The 22,711-nt window shown below is 42.2% G+C and overlaps 1 protein-coding gene across 1 annotated transcript in view; it reads left to right on the forward strand.

Annotated features, from left to right (window-relative positions):
* Positions 1 to 22,188, forward strand: part of PGBD5 (piggyBac transposable element derived 5) — a 64,385-nt gene extending 42,197 nt beyond the window's left edge. The window contains exons 4-7 of the mRNA XM_069010249.1: positions 7,333 to 7,513; positions 14,218 to 14,415; positions 20,290 to 20,395; positions 21,879 to 22,188. Of these exons, the coding sequence (XP_068866350.1) occupies positions 7,333 to 7,513; positions 14,218 to 14,415; positions 20,290 to 20,395; positions 21,879 to 22,074 (681 nt within the window). The 3' untranslated portion in view covers positions 22,075 to 22,188. The remainder of the gene's footprint in view (positions 1 to 7,332; positions 7,514 to 14,217; positions 14,416 to 20,289; positions 20,396 to 21,878) is intronic.
* Positions 22,189 to 22,711: the final 523 nt, after the last annotated feature.

Raw genomic sequence — 22,711 nt, forward strand, 5'->3', positions numbered from 1 at the left:
TTATTTTAGATATAGCATTATAGCTCATCAAAAAATGATGAAGAGAATTCCCAAATACCTTATCAAGGCTATTTATTTTGTCCTGGTGGGACATATCATGTGCTCTCTGCATTTCTTGTGTGGCTCAAAAGGAATGAGCACGGTTATGAGTAACTAAGTGATGCCTAGTCCTTGCATAACTCCTCCTGCACAAGAAAGTGGTCTGATCATTTGCAGGTGAAGAAAGCACAGGATTCTGGTGAACCCCAGCACATGGAGAGCTGACAGAACAAGGTATTCCCATAGTGCCTCATCCTGAAGCGCAGACCCATAGTCCAAATGTAACCCTAAGACAGTCCCTGACCCGAGAGCCATCAATCAACAAGATGGAAGGCAGTAGCAGATGACAAAGAGACAATCAGACAATATTAATCACTCTGATAGGCAGTAACAGAATTGGCTCATCAAGGTAATTATTTGCTTAAAAAAGCTGGTATCATGGTGAGGAAGAAATTACTTCATGCATGCGTATATACTTTCCTAGTCATTGAGATGAATTTTACTTTCTGAGGCTATACTGGACAGTTTTCACTTCCCACACCTCCTCCCTGCCCCCTAAAATATATGGGCTCTGCACTTGCTTTTATTCCCTGGCAGAAAATTCTTGCAATAATGCATTTCATTTTCATTAATATCCCTGTGCAATGTTACTCAGATTTATGAAGTCCTTTAGGTCCTTGTGCTGGGACTGACTTTGAGTTTCCACCTTCCACTATTTCCCATGAAGTGATGAGTCAGAACAGAGTAAGGAAAACTACTGTGTCTCTGCAGCTTGAGTCTTCCCATGGTCCTGAAGAAACAGCAGTTTGCATGATAGCCACGTTTAAAGAGTGAAACCTGGAGCGGGGTGGCCCCTGCCTGAGAGGGTAAGAAAGGGCTCTCTCCCCAAAGAGCAGCAGTCTCACTGAAGGGAGATGTCTGAGGTTGCTCCACAGATCATTGGCAGAGCTCTCAGTGGCAGGAAAAAAACCCCAAATAATGTAAACACCATGCTTCTACAGTAAATGCTGTAGTTAATTTTAGACAGGGTAGCTACAGCTAGCTTAAATACTTCATAACCCTATTGACTTTACAGAGTAAGAACTTCCAGAATTTAGAGAAACTGAGATTGTGCCCCAGAGAATTTATAATTTCGCAACACACCACATAAGTGCATTCAGTCAATGGGAAAGGGAGGGGTAAAAAAGCCTGGAGTCAGTTTTGTTTTCAAGGTCAGAGTTGCAGAAGAGTTAGCCATCTGTGCACTTGTTTAAATAAGCTGCTCAGAAATGTTGGTGTTTCGGCCTATTTAAGTTCTGTTTAGAGATTAGTCTGAGCCCTTGCATTTCTTTAAACCATGTCCTGATAATTCCTCTATTGCTGGAACAGTTGCATCTGGAACACACAGATCTAGCAGGTGCTTTGAGGAGGTTCTCAAGGTCAGGCTTTGTCTGGGAGGGGATCCCAGGAAATCTGATCACCTTCATTTGTCAATCACTGGTGGCTGGAAAATCCTGTCTACTTTCTTCCTCTGGCTCCCATCCCGCTCCAGCTTTTTAATGCATGTGGTTCTGTAATGTCAGCATCTGAGAATCCCAGATCTCAGTTGAAAGTGAATTATCCTCTTGCTCACCAGTGTTAAATGGAAAGGTATTCTTGCAGATGTGTGTTGGGCTAGACCTATTCATTTTTATGGAGTTTACAATCTTACCATGTTTCTAAATGAATAGGAAAACCAGACCTAAATGTGATCTAATGCAAAGATCTCTGTCAGAGTTTGCATATAGTCTTAGTGTCTATTTTCAGGTGTGAATGAAAGTTATTTTTTAGTTCCCAACTGAGCTGCTTGGAGTTTATGACAATAAAACTACCTGTGTAGTTGTGTCCTTTCTGCAGCTGTTCTCACTCAATGCAACTCTGCCTGGGGAAGCAGACGAAAAGCACCAGAGTCTCCTCTCTTATGCACTTCATAGGTTTGCCATAGGAGTGCCCCTCATGGATCCCATCCCTTTGTGCTGGGTGTGGAGAGCAGAACAAAAAGGCAATCTTTGCCCTAGAAAGTTTAGGATCTAAGTGCAAGAAGGAGGCTTAAGCTTCCCACAGCAAATCTCTTTAGTTCAGGCACATTTTGGCTGCCCAGAGAACCGTGGAAGCAGGCTGAGTGCAGCAGTGTTTCTTGGCTAATGCACATGGCAGAGATCTGGGACTAGCACACTACTAGGTGAGCCTACTCCTACTCCTGGTGAGCCTGCATGGGCCAGGCAGTCATCAGCCTTATGGTTCCTCCTTAGAAATTAACTGGGTCCTTGATGTCAGTGTTTTGTCATCTCTTGGATTTATCTTAAGATTTTATGGCCTTTTTATGTAAGTATTTTCCTCCTTGAGCTGCTATGTGTTATCCTCTCAACAGTTACAGCATTTCTGATAGTTTATACTGTTCTTGCCTTGTGTCACTTATATACCTTCTCACTTACACCTCCTCACTTACACACCTTCTCACAGCTCAACAGTAATTTTCATAGAAAATCTGAGCCAATGTTGTGCAATTGTGTGGCACCAGAGTGAAGCCTCAGTCATGGACCTGAGCTGGGCTGCTGGTTACACAGAGGGAGCCTGAAAAAGCAGCATTAAGAAGCAGCAGGACCGATGCATTGATTAGCAATTGCCTTGTGGGGATTGCATCCTTTCTAGGAAAGGTTTTGAAGAGCAAAAGGAAAGAGCTCTGCTGAGATGGTGGTGATTTCCAACCAGGCAGAAGAGCAGCATGGAAAGGTGCAAATGTGGGCTTGTTTGACACTGGTTGTTGGATGCTTGGCTTCACAGGGCAAATGCGGGGAGGAGTCACTATACTGACATGGTATAGGAAGAGATCAACAGGGAAGCCTAAACCATAAAGGCCTGTCTCTGTTTTCCAGCCCCATTTCCATTTGATGCTGCAAAGAAGAGGGAACTGTCAGAAGGCTGACGTGGTCAAAGCAAAGGATTAGACAAGTGATCCAAGGGGTGGAGCACTGTCTGGATGTCAAAATACATTTCAGCAAGGCCAAAGAAAAGAAGGATGATTGCAGTAATTGGGAGGAAAGTCAGGCAGTTCTTAAGTATTTGAAAGAATAGGAAATGATTTATGTGGAGCTGTTAGAGATGACGAATCTGCCTGACCTAGATGTGGCTGCCTGGGAGAAGGTACAGAGCAAAATCTGCATTTGTTGGTCCATGAGTTGTCGGTCCGCCATGCAGGTAAGATGTTGTAGTACCCACAGTGACAAAGAAATAACAAGAAATCATGGAAAGAAAAGCAAAGAGCTTTAGAAAGCAGACTTTAGAGTAGCAGGAAGAAAATGAAGAGAGGCTCAAACAAATTAAAAGATCTGGTCTTGGTAAGAGCACCACCACTGGTGCCAACATCTGCTGGAAAAGAGCTGCCTGGGAAGAGATCATTAAAGAAGGAGGGAGTATGATGTGCAGCAGGTTTAGGGTGAAACTGGAGAGGAGAATCTCCCGACAGTGTTGGTAATGGCAACAGTTAGAGGTAGGGTTTAGGATGAGAGGGGATTGAGGCGCGATCTAGAAAGTAGTGCTAGGAATGTGCAGTTGTGGGTTGGCTGTAGAAAAAAATAAAGTTATTTTTTCAATAGCTATTGAGGATCGAAAAATTATGACTACTTTACTTTGTTCTCTTGCTTTTATAACTGTGTCATCTAAAAACATGGCTTCTGTTTTGTGGTTGTTTAGGATCTGCCCTTTGTGAAACATTTTTGCACAATATATCTTTCAAAATCTTCCTTCTGTTTATTACTACCTCTGCCCTTTTTTTTCTTCCAAATGTCATCTATTTCATTTGAGAATTATACCCTGGGGTGCTTCAATTATGTATGAAGGTGGAATATTTGGGATGTGCTATTCACAAGTGCTTTCAATATGCCATCTGAGCTTTGAATATGAGCAGAATCACCAATATTTCAGTTTCTAGGGCATATTCTCTTAAATGTGCAGTCAAGATGTAGCTTTTGTTCCTAAGCATTCAGTTTTTTACTCAGTTTCTGTGAGACCTTACGAACTTTCCACAAGAAGGTAATGAAAACATACTGGATTCAAAGTGTCTGGTGCAGTAGGGCAGCCACAGATAGAGAGATGGCTGAATTGAGTGTGTCACTGTTCTGAGAAACAACAGATATTCAACAAATACTCAACAAATAATTGAGGAATGAATACAGAAAGCACTGCATGTTAAATATCTTCAGCCCATAGTCGCCTCCCAAGACAGCTGCTGTCACATCTACACAGGTTATCCCAATTGGTGCTATAGATCAAATGTACCAGTAGCCATTAGAAAAGATAGACAGTGAAAGAGATCTCTGCAGATATTCAAGAAGCACTGGTTGGGCTGTCATGCACAGAAGCAGAGGATGTTTGCTGCCAGCATCTCCCATCTGTTATCCAGCAACAGTGGTTGAGGCTTTACTTCTGATGATATTTTGCTGTTGGTGCATATGGAAAGGGCACAAAACTCTAATGTCCCAGGACAAACCAGAAGGTCTAGTGAATGGTTTAACAAACATTTTGGGGGAGCAGTTTCTGACTGTGCCTGTGATTTCTGGCAATTTGTGCTGTTTCTGCAGATTCCTGACTCTTAAATACCACTTCTAATGCATTACAGAAAGGGAGTGAATGCTGTGGGCTTCAGTAGGGAGGATCTTAATGGGTTGAGGTAGAATGAAATAAGCTGGATGGGGAAAATAAAAGCCATATGGGATCCTAGGCATTTGCAAAAATATTTGAAGCCATACCTTTGCCAGTTACCTGTACACAGCCACTTTATGCCTTCACAGCAGCCTTAATGCCTTCCAACATTGTGCTGCTGTCACCCATCGTCCCAATAGAGCTGGGCACGATAAAGCTTTGAATGATGCTTCTCCAAAACAGGGAACACTGTGCCAACAACAAAGGCTGTTGTTGGATAGGCAAGGAAATGCCCAAGGAGAAAAAAAAAAGGGGTTATATTTAACATTGGAGGAGGAAAGGTTCAGCAGTGGGTATGAACATTTGAGTAAAGGGTGCTGGGGAAGTGAACAGAGCAAGGGGGGTTGAGATTCAAAGCCAAGTGCACAGGGAATTCTGCTAACCAAACCTTTGAAGTGTGTAGCATCCTCATATGAAAGTAGTGCTACCTCAGTGGACAGGTGCCTGGTGGGCATGCTATTTAAAGTAGCTGCTTCCAGACACAAACCAGACCACAGTGAGGGACCAGTTGGCACACCAGCAGTGCCAGAGGACTGTCCCTTGGAGGGGCAGCACTCTACAACGAACACGGAGTGAGCGTGGAGCAGGAGAGATTCTAAGATTTACTGGATTCGGGGAGGTAAGGTGTAAGACACTTTCATAGACTTAGAGAGATTCCTGCTTTGTTTTCAGCTCATCTGCTAATCCAAGGTCAAAACTAATCTGTCTGCATCTTCTGTCTCCATTGCCCTGTCTGTAGATTTTGAGGATTTGATCTGTGGTCTCCGTGCTGACATACTAGTAACCTAATCTTAATTTTGTTGCCAATAATCGTTAAATACCTTTGCTGTAAATTTGGAACAATCTGTTCTTTGAATGCATTCCACTGGCTCTCTGGAGCTCTGATTAATAACCTAAACGACTTATCATAATTAGCTAGTCCTCAGCCTTAGAATTGGAGAAAGCACAAATTTGACGGCTTACAAAAACAAGTGGAGCAGAATCAGGGAGTCTGCAAACATTGCTGCCTTTGTCCTCATCTGGAAGCTGTTTCTATCAATAAAAGGGGTTTTAATTTTTTTTTTATGATAAATGATGTATTTAAGACTTCCATTTAATATACACTCTACTTTTTGTAATAAGTGTGCATTTATCCTCGCACCAACTTTGTTTTCAGCATGTCAGTTCCTTCAAAATTATGTCTAATTTCCCAGAAATTTCATGCGTAACACACCCTGTTGAGGTCTGTTCATGATGCATGAATTGCTAGGGATTATTACGCAGAATACCAGTGCTGGGGCATGCACCATCTAAAATAGGGAGAAGCTGTTTAATTGAATGTTGTCCTTCTCTAAGATCACTGAGTTACAAATTACTGGGAGCACTACTGCAAACATGAGCATTTTTGTTCTCTGAGGATTGCTATGAATTTTCATTTGTAACAGTGTCCATTGGTAAGAGAAATAAGCTATATAGAAAAGTAATACTGTATGTTTTGCATGGTTGAAGTCTCAAACAAATTTAACGAAGTTGTTGTGGACACATCACTCTAAAAACCAAGGTAAAATTACTTCTTCATGCCCCTGAATACTGAACAAGTTTCAGCTTTTTCTTTGGCAGGTAAAATTTTCTGTAATTCATAAAAGTTTTGAGTATTTCAGAGCCAAAGTCACAAAGGCAGGCCAGGGCAAGTTTCTCTGAAAATTTGCATTTGTTTGTGTATTAAATCTTTGCAAGTTCCATGGTGTTACAGTAGTGTTTGAGTAACCGAGTACAGTGTTTGCTTCTTCCCATTTCTCATTCCAGCAGGTTATTTCTGCTAGCTCTTAGAACAAGATGAGGGTTGGATGCCTAGTTGGCTTATTAAGTGTTGAACTTGGGTGAAAGTTGTGCTTGTAAAATACTGTCAGTGAAATAAAATGGAAGGCTTGTGTACAAACTAAGGGTTACACGTTTTCTTCCTCTACATGGTTCAAACTGTTTTGGTGGGTTGTATCCAAATCAGCATCTACATAAAGGATCTAAGTGTTAGCACTGTGCCTGGAGAGTTCGATGAGGGTGTTCTGGCTGGAGTGCATTGGGAGTGCATTTTGCTCATTTATGGAGGTGCACACACACTTGTGTCACAGCCCAACAGTTACTGCCAACGGGAAATAAATCTGAATATTAATGCAGAGAAAACTAATGGGCCATTTCCTTCTGGTCATCTTACACTGGCCTTTCTTGAAACTGAAGTTCCCATGCTCTCCTTATGCTGTCAGCAGTGAAGCCTATGCAGATTCAGTACAACATGTAATCCCAGTTATGGCTGGAGTCTTTTCCTGCCAAACAAACAATGTTCAAACTGCACAACAATCACAGGAGCCTCAGAAGTGAGGTGAAGGATGCTGTATTTATTGGTAGCTGTGCCAGCTAACCTGAGTTGGTTTAAAAGCAACAGCCCTTTGAAAGGAACTTTAATTAGCATTTTATAACAAGTATCTGCTGCTTTCTCAGCTTGTCTCAATTTGAGCTGTGCAGGTATGTCAGGAATTGCATCTGCTCACTCTGGGTTCTTTATAACCTCCTGACTTTTCTTACCATTTCTCATTTAAGATTTATGTCCATCTCAAAGAAGGGAGTGGTGCTGATGGGCTGGATGCTTTGAAGAACAAACCACAGCTTCACAGTATGGTGGCCAAAAGCCTTTGTCAGAACGCCTCTGGGAAGAACTACATCATCTTCACAGGCCCAAGCATTACCAGCCTGAATCTCTTTGAAGAATTTGAGAAGCAAGGTGTGTATCTGGTGACTCACTGGGTTTTAATGGTGACAGACCTAGGGGCCTCCTGCCACTGAATTAAAAAAACTTCCAGAAGTCTTAACTGATACTTCAATTCCTTGTATAGATCAATTGTTTATCTCTAAGAAAACTTCTCATTCATGAGAAGGTACTATGCAGAAGACTTTCTAAGTTGCTGTTTCTATCTTCCTTTTTAAAGATTCAAAATGAGGGTGTAAAAACAATTTAAATACGGTTAGTTAAAGAGCTTCCTTTTGTTCTTGGACTTAGAAGTGTGAGGTCAAATCTCCTATGTGACCTGGGGGACATTTCAAGGAATTTCCTGTCTACCTGTGATTTTTCTGTTCCTCTTGTGAAAGATGAAGGATGGGATGAACCCTCAGAGATGCGCCTTAGAAGTCTTTTTTTGGTTTAATATCTGTTAAAGATGTGTTTTCTCTAGAGGACATTTTATGCCTTTGCAAAAGCTCTAGAGAAGTTTGCTTTGTTGTGTTTTTGGGGGTTTTTTTGCTTGTATCAACATACCTTCATGGGACAGTTTTTGGTTTTGAAATAATAATAAAACTCTCCATTAGCAAAAACCCACTTCCAGCAGAATGTCCATGGACTTGCTCTCCCAAGCAAGCCTCTTGCTAGTGCAAAGAGCAATGCCAGGTCATCCTTTCTGTCAAATGCCCCCTCACCTTGAGCGTGGTAGAGCCACGTGTTGCTTTGCTTTCAGCCACGCTGAGGACTTGTAACTCCCCCTCAATTACAGGATCCTGCACTCTTGCCAGTCAGTTCTAAATAATTTCATGTAACTCTGGTCTTGTTCTTCAGTCAGCACAGCCTTTCAGAGTGATGTGGTGCATAGAATAGATCCTTCCCAGCAGTGAGCATGGAGGCTGCCATTACGCATCACAGCTACAAGGCCATTTGCTGACACACCACTGCTGTCCAAGTTGGGGTCTTTTTTGTCATTGCAGAAAATTAACCCACGTAAACCATTATATTAATGAAAAACTGCCCAAAGCAGGAGGAAAGTGTGGGAATTGAGACAATATGTTGATTCTCATTTAAAATGAGAACATCAGTGAGCTGCACCACTGCTGTAGTTTAGCACTACAGATGGTGCTGGCACTGAGAGCTGCATCTGTTGAGCTCCATGCAGGACTTGTCTCCTACATTAATTTAGGCAAGCTGGAAGCTCACTGACTACAGTGGAATAGCTGCATATTCTCATAAAAGAGCCATGGTTTCCCAAATACTGTGAACAGCCAAATGGATAAGGAGTCAGGTGTATTTATAGTGCACTGGAGTTTTTCCTCTGAGCAGAGACTGATCTTTGCTAGATGGCTTTTCACAGCTGATTATAAGCATTAAATTTGTAAGATTACCAAACCAATGATGCAGAACGTGAGTTTAAAAGAATGCAGAGGATAACACACGTGCTCTTAGTACCTGAGGTGAAATGTTAAAGTTTAAATGTAAAGACTGACTGAGTTCATCCTTTATGCTAAGCTAGAGAAGGATAAAGATGATCTGGCATGATCCATTTGGTTAGTACCCCTGGTTGAAAAAGATACATGGCTACTAAACCAGTTGAGTGTTTATACTTGCGGGTAATTCAAATTGTTCACAGGGTTGAATTACTCATAGGCTTTACACTGCACGGATCATTCAAATTAGTAGTTTATAGCAGGTAAGAAATTCAGTAATGTCTTTTTAAAACATGTAATTTTGACTTACTGTCTGATCAAATATGCTAACGCAATACTGAGATTTCAGTTTGGTTCATGATTTGTTATGTAGCTTCTTGAGATTTTATAATCTCTGACAGTTGCCTCCAAAATTAAATTTCAGATCTGGTACATACTATCACCCTCCTAGGGGTGAAGCTATGAGGTAGGTGGGGGGTGGACACTAAGAGAGCAGGTTTATTGACTTTGCAAAACAGCATGGCACTCCTACATAAAGAAGATCATGGGGAGAAAAGTGTTTCTGTTTAATAAGGCGATGGGATTGTCTGCAATTGCCATGAGCTGCTAGGGGCTAGCTCAGGTTTTGCAGATAGAGGTTGAGCTGAAAGGACTGTGAAACATGGAGAGGTGAGATGTCAAGCTGTGGTGAAGTCAGTAAGAGCCTTGGAGGAGATGGTGTTTATTGACTGCTGCAAAGCAGATAGTGTACTGCCAGCACCTGCTGGGATCCTACTGCATTAGCAGTACATTTGGGGAGAGGCAAGCAAAGAAACCTGGACTTGACGGAGAGATCTCTTCTGATGTACCACAGAGTCTCCTTCAGCAATGAAGTCAATGTTGGGATTTTTTGATGTGTGGCTTAGCCAGCTAAACCTGAACAGACCTATACCATGACCAGGAAGTGTCATGAGAGCCTGTTCAAAAGCATCTATGCTCAGGTACTCATGGCAGTTCAAGACCCATTCTTAAACTGATAAATTTACCTTTTTATGTTCAAAAAAATTTAATTTGTGGGCTAGAGCAGGACCAGCAGTAGAAAGATCCCACTGAGAGCTGAAAACAAAAAAAAATTGGTATTGATCTTAACTGCTTTATTTTGTGTGGGGGTTTCATGACTATCAACAGAGAAATAGGGAAAGATTTAAATAAGTTCATGCTTGGAAGCCATAAACTTACTGGGAACAAAAAAGTTTAAAGGGAACTAAAGGGAATTCTGGAAAATCTGGAAAGTCACCCACTAAAACTCTATTAGTTCCTTTCAAAATTCTTGATGAAGAGGACCTGGGGTCTTGGTAGCCAGTGTACTGAACCTGAGTCAGCAGCATGCCAAGCTGGTTAACACTGTCCTGGGCTGTGTCAACAGGACTGTAGCCTGTAGATCAAGGGAGGTGATTACAGCCTCCTACAGTTTTAGACAACAGGCCCCCAGTACAAGAATACTCTGTATACAAATATAGTCTGCTATGGGGAGGGAACTGTTCTTGTTCAGGTTGAGAAGAGGCTATGGGGGCATGCAACAGCAGCCTTACTCTACCCTGTCATGAGAATGGAGCTGGCTCTTTACAGTGGGCATTGTGGAAGGACAAAAACCAACAGATGTAGGCTGAAACAAAAGATGTTCAGACTAGATGCAGGATTTTTCCTGGGGGCAGTGAAGGCAGATGCCCAGACAGGTGGTGCAGTCTCTGTCCTTGGAAGTTTTCAAGCCCAGATGACCTAAAGCCCTGAGCAGCACTGTCTGGCCTCAGAGCTGACCCTGCTCTGACAGGGGATGGGACTAGAGACCTCCTGAGTTGTTTTTCAGCCTGAACTAGGCTTTAATCAATAGAATCCTGTGATCCTATAAAAAATTTTGTGGAATCTTAACTATCATTCACTTTTCCTCACCCTAGCCCACACATGCATTATTGTTAAAAACACAATGCTCTTTATTGGGAGCCTGTGGTGTAGCACCTTCACTGTACCACGGCAGACAATGATGTGCCTTGTAATACAAAGGGATGTCGGTGAACATAATTCTAAGGCTTATATGAGGATACCAAGAACTGAGAAAACTTCAGAAAATAAGATAGAACACTTTGATCTTTTTCAAAATCAAAACCCTGAATAGATCTCTTTTTTATTTTTCAGAGGACATATAAAGAATTTCTTTCTCTGGCCTCTGAATAGAATGGAAACCTGCACTGAAATGCCCCAGATTCTCTGTTCTGTGAGCAGACAGCTGTCACTGCTATTTGCTGTGACATTCATTCATAGTGCACATCCCTTTTTCCCTCTCTAAGCATTAGTATTGTCCTTTATAGAGGACAAAACCTCCTAAAGCCCTGTGTTCCATGCTTGCCTTAAACATATGATCCCTGGAAGTCCCTTCTGCATGTTGTGAACCAGCAGGAGCAGCTGGCTCGGTTCTGCAGAGGGGCTGGTGTTGGCAAAGCTGCAAGCGCTGCCCACCTGGTTGACCATGGCATTCCCACAAGGTTTGCAGGATGCTGCAATTCCAGCACAATGACCAAAGTAAGCTCTCTTCTCCCCACAACAGCCACTGCCCCCCCCACCCCCCCATTTCCTGGCTCTGACTTGACCCAGTGTTACATGCAGAATACGTGATTGCAGAATGTGTATTTTTGCCTGAATTAGCTCGAGCCTCATGGCCTTGGCAAACTGTGCTAGTGAAGATGTGGTGAAACAGGCTTCAGCACAAGCTGTCTGAAGGCTGGAGACTCTGGGAATGAGTTTTGGGTGACTACACTACATTTCCTCTTCTTTGCTAAACTACCTTTGGTGTATTCATTTATATTGCACCTACAGTTTAAGACCAGAAGAACAAGCTGTTTCCACTGACTCCTGTGTGTGTAGCAAACACCTGTTGTGATTCTGATTTAATTACACACAAAAACTTCATTGAGCCAGATGGGTGTAATTTTTATTGCTGCTATTGCTATAGTAACTGGGTGGTTTTAAAAACCTCTACAGTAGATTAAGGGTGTCGTCCATGATGAGAGATGCTAGTAAATCTCCAGAAGTGCTGCACTTTTCTAGGCTGTACAGCAGGAAGGCAACATGGTGTGTTCCTTAGAGAGAAAATGGTTCCCATTATTCTGCATGAGGAGTGGAACATCTGCTGGAAGCTTTCTGCAGGCTTATTGCTACAATAAAAGGAAAGGCTACAACTAATTATTATGGGATCTCAGAGATGGCTGTTGCTGTTTTGAAGCTCTAGCACAACAATGTAGTTATTAGCTTGGTTTTATTCCATTGCAGCCTCCTGGAAAATGTATCACATTTCAATGAATAATAAACTCTGGGTGGCTAAGAAAAATCTTCACAGGTTTGCTTGTTATCAAAGCAGGAAGATCTTAATATTGGCTAGAAGAAAGCTTTATGAAAGTTTGCTATGTTAATGGCAAAGTTTTCAGCTACGTGACCTACACAGTTTGGGTACCTCTTAGCAACAGAAGAAATTTAAAAAAAGAAAAATAAAAGATCAGCTTTCCAATGGAGGTGCAGTTCCCTCTATAGTGATTGTAAGCCTGTTACCATCAGGCTTTTCTCGTTGTCTTTTGTGGAAGGAACTTACGGATTTCCGGGGACTGATTAATTCATTAGAAATAACCAGTGGACTGCAGGTTTCCCCCTTGAGAATGAAGATTTCCCATTACTGTATTGGTTGACCTTCTTCTCCCATCAGTGGTTGAAATTTCTGATGGAAGAGCCGTAGCTCCTTGTAGATCTGCCCACAGCAACTGGACCAATGCATGAGTATATGCAATTAATTTATTAGTATTCCTGTAGTGTCTGTGAGCTGTTATGGGGATGCTCAGCATGCCAGTCACTATATGAACCAAGGACAAAGGCTGCACCTGCACTCAAGAGCTTAGGTACTTCCAGGAAGACAGAGACAGAAGAGCCACTTAAATGGAAACCCAAGAATAGAGGTAACATGTTTATGGCAACCCAAGAGCAGAGGTAACATGTTTAGGGGAAGCCAGACACTGCATTCTGACTTTGCATTTTCACTGTAAGGATATCATGCAAAATTCAGCACGATGAAAAATTTGATCAAGCAGACTTAGCTGACAGATGAGCTTTAAACCCCCACAAGATGTGCACAGATGTCACCTGCTTCCATGCCCACTGGTTTTTTCCACTCAAATGGGTTAACACAAAACTGAGGGAGACCATGGAATTTTCCGTCCAAGATTTCTTTGAGTCACAGAAAAATTGGATTGAGAAAATCTGCTTCTCTTGGACTAACAGAAACAGGCTGCTGGTATTTCACAGCCTCATGAAAAATTCAAGCATTGTTATTAGTGTTGTTTGCAAACCTTGTTTGTGCCCACCTGGCTGTATTGAGATGCGTTTTGTGGTGTTAGATTTTATTCATTGCCTCTTTCACATATGAAAAGGCCAAGAGACTGTGAGCAGCAGACTGTGTCTCCTGCAGAGCCTCTGGTGTCTGTGCAGGACAAGATCATTGCTCGCTCAGGTAGGGCACTGTGTGGTTTTTCTCCTTGCCCTAAAATCAGTTTTCACTGAACTTGTATTTCTATCTTCTCCATCCTTCTGGCATATGCATTTTTTAAATCAACCAGTGGTTTCAGTGGTTTTTAGTTGCTTAAGCAGCATTTCCTTAGCAGATGATGCATGTGAAAGGAATATTGAGCTAAAAATGAAGAATGTGGCAGCACAGTGAAACAGTAGATTAAACTAATGTGACTAAAAGCATCATAGGAATCATGTAGGAGAATTTATTTTGGTTAACATCAGAGATGCTATAGCTTTCCCTACCTCCCTGTTCCCTCCACAATTTATTCTTTTAGTTAAACATCAAAGACTCTCTTGGATCATAAATTCTGATTTGTCCCATAATGCATATCACCACTGGGAGGTTTTTGAGACCAATTTTAAACATGTTGTAATGTTAAACACAGATTGTAGGTGTTATAGCTTGGAAAATACCCAGGATTATTTTTCCTGTTGTTTCATCATAATGGCGCAGGAGGCGTCAGTATATTTCAACAAGAGAGCAGACTTTCTGCACTTGTCTGTTTCCAGAGACATTCATGTAGGACACAAATCTTTGGTATTACAAAAGAAAACCAGTTAGCTGCCATATCTGTTGGACTAGAAGGTTGTAGGGCAAGTTCTTTCAGAAGTCATTCAGGCTTGCTCTGCTGGTTTTGCTCTCTGGATCCATGCAATGGCTTGCTGATAGGGAATGTGTTTGTTCACTTGCAGAGATTTACTGCTGTGGGTTGCTGAGCACCAGGAAGAGTGACTGCACAGGCCTACCTCCATCCATGCTGAACAATTCTGAAACTCCACAGTCCAGAGGACAGTACCGAATAAGAATGAAGGGAAACATGTCATTGATCTGCTGGTACAATAAAGGGCACTTTCGTTTTCTGACCAACGCCTATTCTCCAGTTCAACAAGGTAAGCAATATTCCTACTTCTCATCTCAAAAGTGCACATGCTTTATGTCACAAGCCAAAATGAGTCGCTGAGATTGATATTAAGCCTGAACAAAGAGCTTGATTGTAACTGATCATACATCCTAGATAAACAGTAGCTGTAGTGATTACTTCCCTTTTGTGTCTTCGTACAGCTATTCTTTTTTCCCATACAAAGGTTAAAAGCCTACTGCTAATGCAGCCTCCTTGCCTGAGCTGGTGGAGGCACTATCCTTTCAGGTATAAAGATTATATCTTTGCTGATGGTCAGAGAAGGGAAGGTAATTATTGCAGAAGACAATATTAGCCCCATTTGCAAAGCATCTTGTAGGATTGCTGCTACGGAAAAATTAATAATGATGTACTTTGAACTCCAAGCAGATCCTACAATTAATTTTTCTTACCTAGTAAAAACTTAGTCACAAACAAGTATCTTTTTGCCAGAAGTAAATATGATTAAGGTTTCCTGTTGTATGTTAAATTGATTTTTAGCAGTCAAGGAAAAGAAAGCAAAACAGATAATCTGGATAGTTCAAATAATTACAGAGAGTTTCTTGTTACTGAAATACTTTCTTTTTTGAAGGTATCCAGGTGGTTTGAAGAACCTTTGGAAACTTCTATAAAATGCAATATGACTAACTAACTTCTTGAAATTAGTTTTTTAGTGAGAATGTTTTTTCAGTTTCTTACAATTTTTATTATTCAGATTTATGTATAACTGCCAGAGAAAAATGAAAATAAAATAAACATTTAAATATAATGCCATCAGTTCAAAGGCAACTTCTACACTCATTTTCTGAATCCCAAGCTACTCTCACACGTGTGTACAGATTACAGAAGCAAATTTAAGGCTTAGAATTACTGTATGGTAAACTGAGAAAGCTGACTTAGTGTGTTCAGTGCCTTGCCAGAAGGCTCATTGCCTTAGCAAAGCATGGCTGATCCTGAGGAATTGTGCTGGGCATCCCAGCAGAGAGAGGACTTGGTGATTCAGATGGACTGATGTCTGAGCACAAATGCCTAAAATATGTATGTGAAGGAAGTATGACACTTTGGAGACCCTGCTGAAGCCAGTCTCTGGAGTAGTGTAGCTTCCCATGAGGGGCTTTCACCATTAGGATTTGTGCTGTTCTCCTTGTGGTTTTTGGTGGATTTAGATTATTTGGCAGCACTAACTGGACAAGAGTTATCACTACAAACTACTACTTGTTTCCTTTAGACTAGCATAGAGAATATGGTTATAATTCATAAATATTAGAAAAATACTCTGTTTGTAAACATCAGTGTTAACTGCCCTGTTAAAAAGGGGAGCAAAAGCAGACTGTGCTGGCAGCCTCCTTAAAAGCAGCACATGGAGGTGTGAGCTGTTGTGCTTGTGATTGACCTTGGGTCTGGTTTTGCATAGATGGGATTGTAGATGGTGTGTGTGAGGTAGTTTAACGTCCACTGATTATGACTTTTGTGTGTGATGGACAAGACTTTCCCAGCTCATTGCTCACCAAATGCTGGCTGGGACAGTTGACATAGTTCACTGTGAATTACAGCAGAAAACAGAGACTGGCTTCTTAAAGAGTGATGCTGGGCAAAGAGTCTCTAGCAGGGACCTGGGAACAGATGGAAGCTCAGTGGGAAGGCAAGAGACCAGATTGCTTGCCTCTGATTTGGCACTTGTAAAGTCAGTGCAGCAAAGATAGTTCAAACCAACTTGAGAGAAGCTGGGCCACCAGTTTCCTCTAAGGCATATAAATATAGAGGAGGAAGAGGAGAAACCTATGCTCCTTGAGGCAGGCCTGGAGCACAGATCTGCTGAGCACATGTTACATGGGAGAGGAGGTCGGGACAAAGGGAGTTAAAACCCACACGGGGTAGTTGAACAGAGACTGCTGCCAGTGGGATTGTCTGGTGATGCACAGTGTGTGTTTGCACTTGGCTGAGTGTAAATGTGTACGGGCTGGAGGAGGCCACGAAGAGAAAACAGTAAAAACATAAGGTAAGAGATGGTCAGAAGAACACTTAGGATGAGAAAAGAGGTGGACATAGTTATTTATTGCAATTTAAAGGAAAGTCAAGAAGGGAAATCTTGCTTGTACTTGGAGTACAAATCCCACCCAGGCCAGAGGCACCGGGAGGGCAGTACACTTGTCAGAGCAGATCTATGAATACTGTTCTTAGATGTAGCATGTTATTCATTATGGATGTTTTAAACCAGCATGTCATAATGCATCATCTCAGATATTCAAGGATGAGTCTCATTCCTTTAGTCTTGTAAAAATGTCCTGCTTACTTATCTATCAAGTATGTAGTTTCTGCCTAGAACAAAATCCAGTTGGATTTTTAATTGTCCTTAAGCTTTAATTTTTCCTTGTGCTTGTATTACAGAGGAACTGAGAATTCAAAAGAGATTGGGACACCCATAGAATAAAAAGTTACCTTATTCTCAAGCAGGTCATCTATGTGCTGGCCCAAATCTCCCCATCTGTGGGACAAGGCTGCATTTTGGTTTTTTCACTCTAGATCTGATGCCCACTTCCCCAGCATCTCCATTATTGTGTTCCAGAAATAACTGCAGTCTTTACTACCTTTCACATGTAGCAGGATGGAGCAGGCAGCAACCTCACTTGCTGCACAGTAGGAAGACCAGAATAACATCTTCAGCAAAAAAACTATTGAACCCAAGATCTTTTTAAGAAGTAGCTTCTTTCTGAGAAGAACTTTCACAGGTGCTCTTCACTAGCTCTACGTAGGAGCTAAACAGTCAATAACTAAGAGTAGAAAACAAACCTTGGGCCATATATGCAAGGAATAAAGAGCTACAAATGGCATGTTAGCATCTCATAAGTGACTTTGTGAGAAGGTGGAAGGTGTTGTGGAACCATCATAATTGTATGAAGCAGTTGTAAGAGTCCGTGTGTGGTTCTTACTCCAGGAGAAGCTGCAGTGATGGGTGACTGGTAACAGTCTAGTTTCCTGAAAAAGCTTGGGAGACTGGTCCAGAATTGGAAAGTCTGGAGAAAGAAGCATAATGTTAAAAAGCATGTTTCAGGATGGGTAAGCTTAGGGTTTCAACTTATTATTTCCATGTGTCCTTTTTGAGACTACAGTGAGGAGGTTGTGTCCAGGTATGGTGAGATTGGGGATGGGGCCAGAGGACCCCGATGGTAAGACCTCAATCATCAGACCTGGCACAATGCTAAATATTGGCAATTCTGACAAAGAACTGTAAGAAATCAAAGTCCTGATAAAAAGCCATATAGCACTTGGATCATGCAATGCCCCTTCTTTTATATTGTTATGAAATCTCAGGGTTTGCCAAGATGGATGCAAGTGCTTGTATTAATGAGACTCCCATTTTTAAAAAAGCATGATTCTTGATAGGTTTAGAATAAGTGCTTTGAGGAAACAAACACATAAACCTTTGCCTTTTGGCTTGTTTCATTTGAGGTAGTATTTCCCAAGCTTTGCTCGATGAGGATACAGCTTAAAAATTTAAATTAAAAAGAAAAATGGGTTAAAAGAACCCCAAACCCAAAAGCTGATGCCTTTCTATGGTGACAGGATGGAGGCTAGCAGTCAGCACGCTTTCCAACATGGAAGCAAAGGCAGGCTGTGGCTGCAGTGCAGGTGGTGTGTTCCCTGGAGTGCTGCCAGGGATGGGAACACAGCAGTGCTGGGGGAGGACCAGGAGGGGAAGTGGCTCATCGGATGTACTGATGAGTCAGCTGGCTCGGGACCACATGCCACAGAGACCTGCAGCTAGGAAGGACCCAGCTCTGCCACTTGTCTTTCCGGGGAAGGTGGGTTACGGCTACGAAACAAGCTTGGAAAGGCTAAAAATAATATGCCTATAAAGCTATTTATAGCCTCAAAACAGGGGAATGTTATGGGGAATATAATAGAAAGTGATAGAGAGTATATGGTTCTGCCACCTCAATGCATTCTTTTAAAGATTATGAATACAAAGCAAATTGCAAAGGAGATACAAATCCTCCAAAGGAAGAGAAGGGGAAGAAAGAGAAGAGAGCAAGAGGAGAAAGGGGATTTTTTTTTTTTTTGTGTAACACTTGTACCAGGAACATACTTGCCCTTCCCTGACCTGCCCTGATGAGATGGCAAGTGATTTTGCAGCACTAATGCAGCAGGCTGGTGGTGTATCAGTCCTTTTTACCTCATGCTGGCCAGATATTTGTAGGACTCATTAAAAGAATCAAAATCACACTATAATAATTACATAAATGTAATGAAGAATTTCTTTGTTTGATTGGTTTTCCCCCCCCTCCTTGGGCTACATTTCCACCAAGCTTGAGGAGGCAGAGATGAAAGGAGAGTGTATGGGACAATTCAGAAGTGATGTAATTTTGGATTCTGGAAAAATCAGGCTTTAAACACCCCAAATAAATTTCTGCATGGCTCAGCTGTAACATGACATTTAGTATGTGTTGCATACTTGCTTCAAAATAGAGCCTGCCAGCTAGGACAGCACAGGGGGCTTGACAGAGATAATGGATGGAATGAGACTTCCAGCTGGAGGAATGAGATGGTGAAGTCTGTAATCAAAACGTGAGTAGCATTTTAGGGCTGATTGTAAAAGAGTTGGCCAGAAGGAAGGCAAAGAAAGTTCTCTTGAAAGCTTGAGAAATGAGAAAGCCCAGAATTGTACTGAGAAAGGATGCAACCAAGCCTGTACTTCTCTAGACCTGGAGAAAATAGTGCTGTACCAGAGAAAAGGGCGCTACACTAGTCAGGGTGCCACAGCCGTGGAGTAAGTGGTGGTCCATACCCTGGAGAGGTATGTGGGGGCAAAAGGTCAAAAGTTAGGGAACAGACTCCTATGCTATAAGTTTGTTTTACTCACCCTTCCTTCCTACATGGAGCTTTCCCCAGGAAGGGGGAAGAAGGATAGGAGCAATAAATGAGAAAAGAGCTAGGGGAGTTTCTTAGGAGATCATTTGACTTAAAAATACTGCTGTAGTGTTGGATAAAGCCAGGTCAAACAAAGACCACATGAGGGAATGGGGCCTGGTTTTGGAGTAACCTGCTCTAGCACCACATCTTTGTCTGTGCAGAGTGGTTGGTAGGTGGCTGCAGCATGATGCCTGTTGCCTTACCACAGATTTCTGCAGTAGGCAGGGTGGCCATCCCCCACGATGAGCTGAGTTACCAAGCCAGATGACCAAGCAGGACAGGAAGCAGCACTTGCAGGCAGAGAAATGTATACTAAGTGCCAGTGAGCAACCTAAGAGTACTTCTGAGCTCTGGCTCCCCACAGCAGGAGCCAGGCTGCTTTTCATTTCAAAGAGACGCAGCATCACTTCTGTCTTCACTGAGTTCAGACAGTTGGCTCCTTCTTACTGTATTTTCTTCTCTGTGTCAGTCGGCCCCCAGTGAAGAGAAGGTAATAATGCTCTTGGCCTCCATGGGTGGAGATAAGCAAAGGATTTAATGTCAAGGGACTAATTTGGAACCTCCAGAATTCAAAGCATATGACAGCAAGTCACTGCTCTAGAGGAGACCACAACTTCTTGTGATCCAAAAGAGGAGAGACTAATACTGTCTGTAGGCGGCTACTGTGGGACTACAGCAATGTGTGCTTTTTTTTGAATGTATGGGAAAGATGTCTGTGTCTAACATTTTGTCATTTTCAACTGAAAAATTATCCCTCTTCTTCCCCTTCCACTTGTTCAATGTACTACCTGTGGGAAAAGAAATCAAATTAGCATCTCTGTTACAGATAAGTTTCCAGCTTTAGGGGAAACATTGTCAATAATGTTTATTTTATAAGCCATATATAGAAAACATATTTTTCAATTGCTAGACTTATGATGTCAATTTAAAACTGTTATGTTTCTAATTGATGCAGGAGTTATAATTAAGAGAAAAAGCGGAGAAATTCCATGCCCACTGGCAGTTGAAGCCTTTGCTGCTCACCTTAGCTATATCTGCAAATATGATGATAAATACAGCAAGTAAGTAAGAAGATGTGCATGTGTGTGTGTACTTCTTTCACACCTTCTCTGTTGCTGCAATGTTTGAGTTCTTCATGTTGAGCTCCATCTGAGGGCCCAATGCTGCTTTCACTGAGTCTCTGTCAAAACTTCTGTTTAAGTCAAAGATCAGATGCTGGCTCTGCACAAAGCAGGAACTGCATTGCTGGTATTGGTTTGGCTCTATCTACCCATCCAGCAGTCAAAAAAAAAAAAAAGAAATGTTGAGACACAGGTCCTTTGCATCTTGTAAATGACTTTTAAGAAGTGATGGGAGGATGAGCCAGCATACTTATAGAGAATTCAACAAGGGTCTACCAGCCCCACAAGTCTCTCAGGCTGGCTCAGCTCTTCACCTGTAGCAGTAGATGGTGTTTAGTTGATAATCCATCCTGGTGATACTTGCGTCACCTGGAGCCAGAAGAAGGAAGACTTTCAGTTGTGCATGTAAAGCTGATCTACATGATCTGAGAGAGCAGAATGCAGAACTTCTAGCTCCTGAATTCCAGTTGGTGTTAGCTCTTAATGTAGCAGTGTTGGCTCTTAATGTAGCAGGGAGGAAGAGAAGTGAGTAAGAATAGCAGTGGTGAAGCTTGGCTATGGGAATAGCAATGAGGTGCAGAAGATTTCAAGAACTAAAAATTGAAAAGAGAGAAAAAGCAGCACAGGTTTTTCAAGCCGATTCTGGGCAAGGCTGCAAGAATTCAGTAGAACATACGAAAGAGGAGGAGGTGGTCGCTGGAGAACGATGTTGGGATCTGATCTGAGGAAATCAATGCAGAAAAGAGCTGAGGTAGTAGTTTTAAATGGTTGCTAAAAAAATGAAAGTAGGAAAGTAGGAAAATGGGAAATCTTATGACTGAAGAGAGAATATTCTGGCAGTCCTAGAATTAGTCAGAACCTAAATACAAAGATGTCAGTCCTTTCTAGTTCTGCCTTGTGCTCCACCTACCAGCAGTGTATGCTATGGCTCTACCCCCACATCCTCCCACCTACTGTTGACAGCAGCAGCAATCATCTTTGCTCACAATAAACATGAGGAGAAGCATCAGCAAGCTTCCCAAAACTGTAATGTAATGTGACTGAGGCTTTTTTTAGTTACAAATTGAAGGGATTCAGACCTACATCTCCCATCACAAGGATATTTGTCATGGGTGAGCTCGAGGAATCTTTATCAGTACTCTTATTTACATGGAGTGATACAGAGGTGAGAGTGTTGCTGAAGTTTGCGTCTGAGAGACAGGAGGTCTGTTCTTTTACACACTACCAGAAATGTGAAAATCAGCTGTAAATGACTATCAAACACATTGTACAAAATTTCTTAAAATAATACTTGAACCAGGCATCCAGTCCTATGTCTGCTTCCCCTTTGGGACTGCAGGGTCTTTGTGTGGGGTGATTTCTTGCATTCCAGCTGCAATTGTTTGGCTGAACAATGTTTTTCTCTCCTTTCTTGGCTTTTTAGGTATTTCATTTCTCACAAACCAAACAAGACCTGGCAACAAGTGTTCTGGTTTGCCATAAGCATCGCTATAAATAATGCCTACATCCTCTACAAAATGTCAGAGGCCTACCACGTGACAAGGTACAGCCGTGCACAGTTTGGTGAAAGACTTGTAAAGGAGCTCCTGGGCTTGGAGGACACCTCACCCTCCCATTGATGCTTTGCTCTTGGTGGCATAGGCAGGGGCTGGAGGGAAAGCAGAAGATACTACACCTGGAGCGACAAAGCAAGGAACCTGTGACACCACCAGTGCTGTCATCCAAAAATGCCAAGTGATGCCACTAGAGAGGTGCAAACTTTGTTCCTAGTATCAGCTGGATGTAAACATATAGTGCAGAAAGTGCCACTGGAAAAGCTGACCCAAAATTGCATATGCGAATGCCCTGTGGGAATCTGTACACCCAAAACAGACATAAATTAGCCATCATCTTAGTGCTATTTGTTGAACAGGGTCATCTTGTAAAGTTCCTCTTGGGCCAAGGGCTTGTCAGAAGCTGGCACAGCTCAACAGTCCTAGATGGGTATTACAAGAAACTCTCCACCTTCCTTGGAGTTACTCAGTTCTGGGACGAGCACCATGAGGCTGCACCGTGGGCTGTGGCTGAGCACGGCTGCCATCCCGCGAGGCGTCGCTGCTGTCCTCCGGCGGGACAGGCGGAGCAGCCCAGCACAGGAACACTGCAGCAGGCATCTTGACAAACACGACCTTCACAGGCAGGCAGCCAGCAACTGAGCACCAGTCATGATTTTTTTCTTTCTGTGGTTTATTTTTCCCCTTTGTTTTTATTAATGTA

This window comes from Aphelocoma coerulescens, chromosome 3, assembly GCF_041296385.1.
Source record: "Aphelocoma coerulescens isolate FSJ_1873_10779 chromosome 3, UR_Acoe_1.0, whole genome shotgun sequence".
NCBI lineage: Eukaryota > Metazoa > Chordata > Aves > Passeriformes > Corvidae > Aphelocoma > Aphelocoma coerulescens.